The sequence below is a fragment of the Centruroides sculpturatus genome, unplaced genomic scaffold, assembly GCF_000671375.1.
Source record: "Centruroides sculpturatus isolate CEXI.00-Female unplaced genomic scaffold, Cexi_2.0 scaffold682, whole genome shotgun sequence".
Lineage (NCBI taxonomy): Eukaryota > Metazoa > Arthropoda > Arachnida > Scorpiones > Buthidae > Centruroides > Centruroides sculpturatus.
Window position 1 is genome coordinate 395,365 of NW_019384880.1, and position 12,018 is coordinate 407,382.

General features: G+C 26.7%; 1 protein-coding gene across 2 annotated transcripts in view; it reads left to right on the plus strand.

Moving 5' to 3' along the window:
- The window catches only part of LOC111631008 (TBC1 domain family member 10A-like), a 46,607-nt gene that overhangs the window by 2,216 nt on the left and 32,373 nt on the right, over nucleotides 1-12,018 (plus strand). The window contains exon 2 of one of the 2 annotated variants that reach the window (XM_023375192.1): nucleotides 5,084-5,304. The exons of the other annotated variant lie outside the window; for it this stretch is intronic. Coding sequence (XP_023230960.1) covers nucleotides 5,147-5,304 — 158 coding nt within the window. The 5' untranslated portion in view covers nucleotides 5,084-5,146. The remainder of the gene's footprint in view (nucleotides 1-5,083; nucleotides 5,305-12,018) is intronic. 2 annotated transcript variants of the gene reach the window in all.

Sequence of the window (12,018 nt, forward strand, 5' to 3'; positions counted from 1 at the left end):
ATTTGAGCGCAATAAAGTAAATGAATATGTTTTTAAAATAAATTATATTAATTTGTTAAAGTCAAACTTACCACTGCAGTCAGTTTGATGAAGCAAACTATACATCTTTTTAACAGTGGGTAACTTTGGAGAAATGTAAAAATTAGTTTACTTAGTTTTTTCTTTCTTCTGAACAGCTCTACAAATGTTTTCTTAATATTGTATGCTATTCATTTTAAGCAGCTCATTTTTTACTATAGATTAAATGTTTTTCAAAATAGATTCCATCTCATTCAGATCAAGCTAAAACTTAATTTGACAATGAGAAGTTATCTGTCTCAAAAAACATTTAATCTGTAGTAAAAATATGCTTCTTAAATTGGTGTACATTATTAATACTAGTAATTTTTTTCTTATTTAAAATTTTTTTTGTAATAAATGGATGTATCAAGGCTAAATTACTAAAAATTTATGTAGATTATAGATCAAATGCTTAATATTTCAAAGATATGGATTTTTAAAATGTTTGTCAACTGCATTATTTTAATACTCTAGCCTAGTTGTTTGATGGATCTGATATATACTAGTTGTGACTGATTTTTTTCTCTTTGCTTTAGCTTGTCAGCAGTTACTTTCATTATGTAAAAGTACTGTATGTTATCTATAAGAACTGTGATGTGAAGAAATATATACAAGTTGATTTTTCTTCTTCTTCTTTGTTAATATGGAGATTTTAGCTCTTTCTAGGCTCTTTCTCCGAATTCCCCACTCTCAGGTTCCCTTACTTAAATCGTCCAGTTCGTGCGATATATGTTTCTAACGCCATCACTAGATGGCGGGGTGTGATCTGTGTCGTCGGCGCGTATACTTCCCACAAAGTACTTGTTTCTGTCAGTCTGACACCCAGGGCAGTTCCCAGGTCACTGCGAGCTTTAGCATATTCCGGACACTCTAGCCAGAAGTGCGCTGCTGTTTCCCTCTTCTTACAGTGAGGGCAGTGAGGCATATCGTGCAGCCGTCTGGAGTGTAAAAAATCATTCAAAGGGGCCGTCCCCGTACGCAAGCGCGCAAGAAGAGTCTCCATGTATCTGTTCGACGCGTAGTTATAGTGCCAGTTGATAAACGGACTGAGATAATCCCTGCTCTTTCTCCTCAAGTCTGCTGTCCAACACTCCGTAAGCCGGAGTACTACCTTCTCCCTGTCTGCTCTTGCCATGTCTCGTGGCATCAACGACCGCCAAATCGATCCGTCTGGTTTCCCGACCCGTGCCGTCCTGTCTGCGCGCTCGTTAATAAGAACTCCTGTATGCCCAGGGGTCCACCCTGCCACACATGCTTCCCGCCTTAATCCCAAGCCCGCTGCTATATCTATAATTACCCCCGGGGAAGAAAACCCCACGTTCGCCACTGCTGTAAGGACCGACAAACTATCCAAAAAGACCGCGCACGGCCCATCTGTCTCCCTCATCACCCGCAGAGACCAAAGGAGCCCCTGTGCCTCCGCCCCAAACACACTGCAGGCCTCATTAAGTAACCAGGCCTCTGACCTCCCCTGCTTTGGGACCACTAACCCTAACGATACACGGCCCTCCGACTTCGAGGCATCCACCCCCATCAGTAACCACTGTGGCCACTTGTTATCCGTTACCCAGCAGAAATGCGCCTGATGCACTTCCGGTGGTAGTCCTTCCACCTCCCTGTAATCTCTCAAGCTCTGTCTCCTTTTTACTACCTCTGCCTCCGGCAGCACCGACTGTTGTCTGTACAAGTTGATTTAAAATTCTTACTTCTTCATATACTTTGCTGCATGCTAATTCTCTGTTTCATTTTGTCAATGACAACATCATTATTTCAAAATAAATTTTAAAGATTCAAATTTTTAATTGGGAATTTTCAGAATAACTAGAATTTTATTGATATATCTTCAATGTAGGGATTTATGCTTAGAAAAATTGTATATATTTAAATTTTAAGCATCAATTCTTTTTCTGTCCACATTTTAAAACAAATATTTATATCTGAAAATATGATTTTTTTCAAGGAGTAACTTTTGTTTACTTATCAAGATCTCTTAGATTCCTTAAATTCAGGACTTAATTCCTAATTATACAAAAATTTATAAGTTTAATATTAAATTTATATCATATTGAATCTTCAATTGAATATTCTATGGAACAAATATTATCCAAATTTGAATATGCCAAATAAATAATCCAGCAGATGATAGGAATATATTTCTCACTTCAAATATATAAAATATTTAATAAGTAGTTACATAAGATATAGTAATAGAATTTATTTTTATAAATAGTTTTAATTCTTAATGAGTTAAGATTATTTAAATCTAAGTTTAGAATCAGATTTCAAAGGTTTATAATAAATGCTAGTTTTTTTTGTTTTTGCAAATTTTAGAATAAATACAAAATTTAAAATCAATGATTAGGAAACTTTTAAAAATTAAATATGATAGCAAGAATTCATGTTATACATTTATAGAATTTAAATTATAGTTAAATATATCAAATTATTCTTCTGAAATTTTATCTTCAGAAACCATCAAATAATGTATATTTTGAAAATGTTTAAAATAGATTTAATTACTTCTAGACTATTTTTTTAAGCTTTTTTTATTGTGTCATGTGTGTAATCAGTTAACTCACTTTTTCCTATTAGTACTAAGAAAAATTCTTGAAGGGAAGATATTGTTACTACTGTTTCTTTATATAATAGTTTCTTGTTAAGTTTCTGTAAATATTGATATATAAGATAGTCTGTTGAAATATCAGATAAATGATTTAATGTATTTGTAAAAATTGACACTTAACTAAATAAATTTAGCCAAGTATCAATTTTTAGCAAAGTTGATAAAGATATGTATTTATTTAATTGCTTTTTTTTTAATTGCAAAACATTGTTGTGACTTATTTATTTGGCAATATTTAAACATCATTCTTATATTTCACTACTTGTATTGATTGCTAATAGAAAGAAATGTTAAAATTCTTTAAAATAAAATTATCAAAAATATTAAGGAAAAATGTAATATTATCCTACATAACTTATAATGTAACTTGCTTGTTGAATTAACATAAATTTGTTTACTTTATTTGATAAATATTGTTGTTATAGTAATAAAAATTACTTAGGTAAAGAAATGATCGTATCTTTAATTTCTTCACATTTCTTAAATAATTAGGATAATATTAAAAGAATAATTGCAAAAAATATAATTTTGCATATGACAATGTAACATCATAGCAATAAAGAATTATTATATAATAAATTAAAGAAAAGCTACATTAATACCATTCATTTGTTACACATTTCTAATAAAAATTTTATGTATTTCATATTGGAACTTATTATTATAGNTAAAATTATCAAAAATATTAAGTTACTGTATTAAACTTATGTTAAAATTGCTTTTATTAATAATATAACTTTATTTTTCAATATTTTTCTTACTCTTAGAAATGTTTGGTGTTTTGCTCATGTAAATGCTGTGTTAATGAGATCACAAATTCTTGAGATTATAAATATTAGTGTTTGTATTGGTGTATCCTTATATTGGTTATCCAATATAAGGATAATGATAGATTAAACATCCATTGTAATGTTTTTAATGTTTCTTCAGATGAATAAATGATTCTTTATTTTATCTCTATTGAGATTGTTTTGCTGTAGTCAGTGCTGATTTTATACTGTCATTCTGATTTTATACTGTCAACTTACTATGCTATGCAGATTTTAAGCATATTCATTTATTTGTCTGATTATTGCTTGTTGCACTGTTTTGTCACATGAGTGAGCCCTAATTAATACCTTGAATAATTATTGTTTTCCTTATTGACAATAACATGTATGTAATAGACCATAACTTGCATATAAGCTGAATTCAAAGTAATTCATAAATTTATTGATGATGTGTAATCATAAATGCATTTTCTAACTGTCTTTCATATCTTTGTTAATATTTTTATCATAATTTTCCTTGATTTTTTTTTGAAAGATCCTGTTATTTTATTATAATGCTGTTTCTTACTGTAATAGTTATCTGGTACACCCATAATGTATATCAGCATCTCAGTCTCATTATTTAAATTGGCGTGCTTTTGACAATGGTACATCTTGGTTGCTGTCAGTTGTTTTTACTGTATTATGGATGTTTGTTTATTCTTTATAACCTAACATTGCTACATCTTTTTAAAAATAATAAAAGTATTATCTGTTTGACTGTTCAGAGATTGAGTTTAGATGTGTTACATGAGTTACATTGTTAATTTTAAGAGCCAATGCAATTCGTAAGCTGTACTTTGGTCATTTCTGCTGTATATTACACATTCCCAAACAATCTTGCACTCAAACTATAAAAAGCAAGTATTGTTTAAAAACATCTTAAATGTTAATATATACAATTCAACACTTTCTTTCATTGCAAATTTAGTTTTACAAATGTTTGGTTTGTAATTTTTTTTTATAGTTTGTGGAATTTTGCTAGTCTGTAATTGAAAAATAGAGAAATATTTGTAATAAGTTAATTTACTATGATCCAAACTCAAGTTTGTTGCATAAAATAAATGGCATTAGTATATACTGATTATTTATAATAGTTTAGCTTAAACTATTGAAAAATTTTTATTTATCTTAATTATTTCAATAGAAAATTGTTTTATAGAACAAAACAACATATAATTAAAAAAATGCAGAAAAACTTTGCAGTTAGCATATCAATATATTTTTCTTTAAATTTTTTAAAATGATTTTTCTTTTATATGAATATCGTTTTATAGGGCAAAAAAGATGTAATTTTGTTAAAGTTAATAATTTTATTTAAATTTTGTTAAAAGCAACATCAAAAAAGATTTGTTTTTGTATAGTTTATTCTCAAATAAAATCTGAAATTTAAATAGAATCGGATACCATTTTGATTTTCAATTTTTACTCACAGCTATTAACATGATTACAAATAAATTTTATTGTGAAAAATTAATTTCAGATTCAATATATGTAAATAAAGTAATGATGAGAGTATAATTATTTGAGTAAAATATACATTTTTAAAATTATAATAATTATAAAATAGAAGTTTTTAATTTTTTTTTAGGTTAAAAATTCTTTTGAGAATGTTTCGATAAATGTATTAGTTTCCACTGAAGTTTGATCACAAATGGCAAGTTCATGCCCAGATGATTCAATTGATGATGGTGATAGTGATGCAGATACTGTCAGCAGCAATGCAACTTTACAAAATGGATCTGTTACTTCTGAAACAATGGTTGATAGGTTTGGATTTCTTGGAGGGTCACAGTATACAGAACCAGGACTGTAAGTTAATTTTTTTTAAATTACAGAGCTTTTACAGAGAGTTTTAGATTAACTATTAATATTTGACTTTCCTTTAGCAAATTTAGCAGGACAGTAAATATATTGCTATCCTGTTTAATTTGATATTTTAGAAAATTTAGGTAATTTACTAAGAGGTAATTGGTAGAAGAAATTTAAAACAGCTGTATGAAATTACTAGTTTAGTGTTCAATTATTAAATAAGTCTAAAATAGTTTGACATTAGAAGACTAAGCCACAACATTTATAAAGTCAGGAGGAAACATGTCTAAGATAACATTACAAAAGTATCTGTAGATGATTGAATGGATTAAAATTAATAAATTCAATGGCTATGTTTGCAAATAGTTGTAATTATCTATTAGTTTGAAGAGCATGAGACTCGGGTTCTGTAGATTTGAGCATTGCTATCCTGTAAGCTGGTTTGTTTTCTTCATTAAAGAAATGCTGTAGCATTTGATGATGATTATCATTATCATTCAGTATTGAGAGAGAATATCCACATCTTTGCAAACCACTAGAATGTATCTTAACAATTTGAATCGTATAATTGAGTTATAATAATTCCTTACCACATGTTCATTTATATATATATATATATATCACAATACAATGAATGATTTGTTAGATCATATAAATAATGCACTGCTTTACTTATTTTATTATTGCATAAAACAATATGGAATTTAAGGCTGATTGGTTTATGAAGTAAAATTTGATGGATATCCAGTTTTTATATGGAGTTTTCAATATTGTTTTTTGATGTAGCTGGCATCTTTTGTTCTATATTGTCATATTGTATTTCTACAAACAGGAAACAGCTAGATGATCAGCTTTTGCTTATTGTAGTAATATTTGAATATTTTAATTATGGAATATATGCTTATCCATTGTTTTGTAGATGTATCTTGTAAATGATCCTTGTAAATCATGGAGATATGACATTTTCTCACAGAATGTTTGAGAGTTCTGCTGTCTTCATGATCAGATTCCTTATCACAATCAGACTTCTCAAAAATTGCTGATATTTTTTTCATGATGACATAATACCAAATAATCACATGAAATTAAGTCAGGATTTGTTTTTTATAAAGATGGCATCATCCATGCTAGGATGTAATTTGCATGTTTTATCTTTACCAGGACATATAAATGTATGTTTACTGACTTTTTTATATAAGAAGGAAAGTATGGTGATCAGTTGAAAAATGATTTCCAAGATTTTTAGATTATTGGACTCAGAACATTGAAATGTTGAGAAATGTGGAACAATTTGGGGGTTTTTTCTGTATGTATGGGTGTTTGTGTATATGTGACAGCATTTTGTTCACCTACTTTGAAGCTTTATAACTCCTGTGCATTTTGTGAAAATTTTCTGAAATTTTGCTTGGAGGTTAGGAATTGGAGGGATTTATATTATTAAATTTTGATGGTTAAAGATTGAGGGAATGGGGAAATAGAAGGAGAATATGTGTCATATCTTAAGTGGGATTGAACTTAACCCCTTCAAAAGCCTCTTGTTTTATGAATGATATAGTTTCTAGAAAGTCTTTAAAAGCTTCAGATAGTCATAAATTTGATTGACCAATTAAATTTATGACTATTTGAAGCTTTATGACTACTGAATTATAATTCAGTAGGTTGTCAAATCACAGATGCATTTATTACATTTTAAAATTTTTATAATTTCAAAGAGCACTAAGATGTGATTAGTCAGTTTGCATATAAGAATAAGATCATTACTTCAGATGTAAAATGTCATTATAAAATTTTGAATTTTGTTTTGCAATCAAAAGTGTAATTATATACGGTATCAATCTATTTTGAACCTTTTGATGATATTGTATATCACCTTAAACACAAAAAAATCCCACAAAATTAGACATTGAAATAATCACCAGATCTTAAATTTTGAGCTGTTTAAATACTGTAAAAAAATATGCATTGAGTCTATGGGGATTAAGTCAGGACAAAACTGAAATTTCAGTTAAGGACAATCAACTTATCAAGACAAGACTTTAGGATCTGGTCCAGCTATGGCTGCTTTTTGCTTCTGATGATATGAATATGATTCTAATTTCAAATCACTTGCTAGTTTGCAACACTGTCAGACAAAACCAATAGAACTTTTCCATTGAGAGAAAGGATGATCCCTAAAGTATTGCTTTCTTCCTGGCAACATACATCTCTATCTACCTAGGAAATTAAATTAAAGAAGTTAAAATAACTACATAAGAATTGAAAATTAAATCTTTATAAAGTGGCAACTACTATGTTTTTAGGCAAACCATTTTTTTCCTCTTTCCATGGCCCTGCAAGAGACTACTTTATTCCCAAAAACATCTACTCTTAAGATAATATAGTTCTTGATATTTTTAATGTAGATTATTTTATATTTCTGAATTATGCATTCATAAATATGTATTACAAGAAATGCTATTTAAAGACTAAAAATTAAATATAAATTGAAGTAAAATACTCGCTATGAGGGAAAATATGCAATTTATATAGTCAAATGAATGATACGGAAGAAGTAGAGCGTAGAGATAAATGTATGGACAATTTCAAAAAACTTTAAATTGCCCCGAAAAAAAAAAAGAAAAAAAATTATATTTTCGTCGATAATTAATNAAATATTTGATTGATTAAAGTTATTTAAAAAAAAATCAAATATATATTATTGTGACAATGATTTTTGACAATTGTCACAATGTTGGGCTGCAATTTTTAATCATATTTTAATTTAAAAAATCACGTGACTTCTGGTTCAGATTAGAAGTTTTTACAAAGTTAATCAGTGCCTCTGGTCCCTAAGCATTCTGTATGTGGCATCTATTTTCATTTAACTCATTTTATTCTCAATTTCAGAAAAATCTAGTTTTTGATTAAATGTCTTGAGTCAAATACTACTAAGATAATATAATTTTTAAGATTTCATACTGATATCAATTTCTGAAATAATATAGAAATGTCTTAGTTAAATATTAAAGATAATTTATTCATATTTTAATTTATTCAGAATTTTTAGAGGTCACCTCTAAAAAAGGTAATATATTGTTTTAATCTTAATGTTTTCAAATAAAAAATGGGGGTGTACTCTGAAGAACAGTGTAATAATCATGACTGATTTTATGACTGATAACAGTTAAATATGTAACTAGATAAATTTACATTTTTTCAAATTCATAAGTTGGCCTAACTTTTGTCTACATTTTCTGATACTGTTTTCATACAATGTCTCTAAAATTATTTCAAACTCAACTTTGATCTTAACCTACATTCTAACAGAATTATGATAAATTAATTTATTGCAAGATTTGGATGGTTATGCTAATTTTTCAATTTTTGAAACAATATAACACTGATCATTTAATACTTCTAAAGTCTGAATTGACTGAAAAATTTGGGCTCTAGTTTAATATTGATATAGTAAATTTTAAACAGTAAAATATGTAAAAAGTTTAATTTTTTGTTTACTGCATTTTTATTATTTAATTAAAAATTAATTTAATAGCAAAATAAATTTTTTTTTGACTTTTTTGAAAGATCAATAATTAAGAATTTTTCAAAAATTCTTAAATACTTCAGGATATATTCATAAATTCTTCAGAAGAATTTAACAATATATGCTAAAGAATTAATCTGTGTTTAATTTTATTAAAAATTTAGGAAAAGTCTTTTAATAAGAAATTTATATATTGCATCTTGATGAAAAGCAGTACATATATTAATAAAGATTATATTATAAAGAAAGTGTGATAAATAAATTTTTAAGTATTACTTAGCTTGAAGTGTAGAAAGTGAATATGAGTATCTTTTAAATAGAGAGGGAAAAAAGTGTTCTGTATCTGATGTGGAACATAGCCAATATTTTTTTCTTTAGTTTTTTTTATTTTTTATTTCTTTGTGGTTTGATATTTGACCTAGGTCAGTAACTCTATGCTTTTATTTTTAACCTGCTCTAAATTTTTTATTTTTTGTAGACTTAATTAGAATTATTCAAAAAGCATCCTTCTTATTCTTTGTATCATCAAAAACTGTTAATAAAATTTATTAAAAAACATTCTATATTCTTATAAAACCTTAACTTTCTAATGAAAACTTAAAAATTTAAGGTTGAAACAATGTTTTATTATCTATCCAGTGTAATTGCTTGGAAGACATCATTAATTTTATTTTAAACATTGAATTATATAGATAATGTATAATTATTGATTTATTTCAATAGAAATTGTTATAAAGTGTATTTTGTTGTTATATATATATTTAATTATATAAAAAAATATTTAGAATATTTGACTCTTGTTTACTGTTCTTTAATAAAATTACATTATGTATTATAATAATTAGAGATTTGAATTAAGTTTACACCATAAATTTTTAATAAAACTACTCATTAGCATGCAAAAATTATCCAATTAAATACCATATAATTTGAAAGCTAAATATTAAAGGTGTTGCATTGTAATGATGTTTTAAATTAGAAAATGTTTTAAATTAAACTAGTATTTGTACTGAATACATGACAAATAATAACTTTTTTGTTTCATTGGATTTTCCATTTGAAGTAATTAAAGCAGATTTATCAAACAAATCTAAAATTTAGAAATTTATAAGATAGCTGTTACATTTATCTTATTTTTGTTATATACTAAATCTGATTTTCAAATGATAGGAAATTTGTTTTTGAAAGGTTATCTTTAAATTTGATTGGTTAAATTATCTTGTAACACTGTGCATAGATTGGCATGGCATATAACATTAGAACATTTAGAGTGATATTTAATAATATAGAAAATTTTCTGAGGCTATACATAAACCAAAATTAGTTCTGCAATATTATATTTATTGATAGCATGTATACTTTTTCTCATGTGCTGTCTTCTGTATTTCGAATTTCTTCCCTGAAAAGATATTTATTGAAAAAAAATTTTTTCTTTACATATACAGATCTGAATTTCCTATATTGTTTTTAAAATCCTATTTTGTTCCTAATTTCTATAATTTTTTTATTAACAGTCAGACCCATTAATACAAAGTTGAAGGGACTTAAAAATCAACACTGTATTAATGAAGTTTGTATTAAAGCAAACTTTACAAAAATCATACTATCAAATGGCAAAAACCCAATTTTTTTCCAGTTATTTAACTGGTTTTTCTTATTTGGATATGTCAAAATAATTGAACTTCTGTGTTGTTCCAAACATACATTTTAGTGAGAAACAGTGGTTTCAACAAAAAGTCACATTACAGTGATTTGAGTTAAATGAGCATGGAGATGGACCTTTCTACAAATGTGACCAGATGTCTGAATGTGAATACCACCAGTGGAACTACAAAGCCCATCACACCCAATCACAAGTTATTTTAAAAACTTGTATAATATAAGTATTTTAAAATGTGTAATAAGTCATTATGAAATTAATAGTTGTGTTGTATTTAGAGAACAAGGTTGAATCTTATAATTTGTGTACAAAAGACCTTTAGATGAATTTTACTATTAATGCATCTAATATCATTGTCATCTACAGACTCATTTTATTGTGATTGTCTTCTTAAATTGGATAAGTATATTCTTCCAAATGTAATAATTCCATACATATACTGTATATCTCTATAGTAAAATACATTTTTATGATATCTTTTATGGAAATGGGAATTATATTTTAAATTCTTGTTAACATGTTCCACAAAATCTTGGTTTTATCTGTAGTTATTTTTGTATCAGTTTCACATCTTCCAGAATGAAGTCATTTCATTTGTTACTTTATCGGTGGATTATTTACTTTTAGTAAAATACAAAAATATATGATCCCAAATGTTGCCTACAATTTTTATTGAAGAATATCATCATTACTCAGCAATATTTGTTTGTGAATATACATTTACAAAAATAATCTTGTCAAATAGAAATTTACCATGATATATCATATTTTTTTTTAGCAATTTGATATTGATTAACAAGAGTTTAGTTGAGAAAGCAGGCTAAATTACATAACTTAATTTCATTATTTTTTACACATTTTAACTTTTTTCAACTGTTTCAAATAGATGTTTAATGACTTAATATATGGCATTAATGTAGTAATAATGGCCTTTGTTTTCACATTTACTAATTGTTTTTTCTTTTGTTAATTATTTCATCAAAGCATTTGATACTCATAATAAAAAGATGTTTACCATTGTTTTATATTAACATTTAAAATGTATAAAATAATAATTTGACATTTGAGATTCAATTAATTGCTTGGATTAAAATAAAATATTTTATTTAACATAACTAATGATTTACAAAAAAAAAAAAAAAAAAAGCATTATATCATTACTTTCAAAATTAAAGCATACCAAGATTTTGAAATAAAATTTTTCCATAAAAAAAATTTAGGTGTAGTTATTTTAAGTAATAAAAAGTTAGAAAAGAAATACAAATGACATGAAATGGACAATATTCAGTAGCTACACAGTATTTATGCTCTTCTGTCTGTACAATAACTTTGTTTTAATGCTGCATGATAATTTTATCTTGAAAGCATTTTAAATGTTTAAAAAAAAACCTGTAAGATGACACTTCAAATGAGATCTGTTGGTAATGACCAGAAAACCTCATTTAAACTGATGACTATTGAGTAGTATTACAAAAAATGTATTGGTGCATTTATCATACAGACCACACCTTATGGTCTAATCTCTGATAAA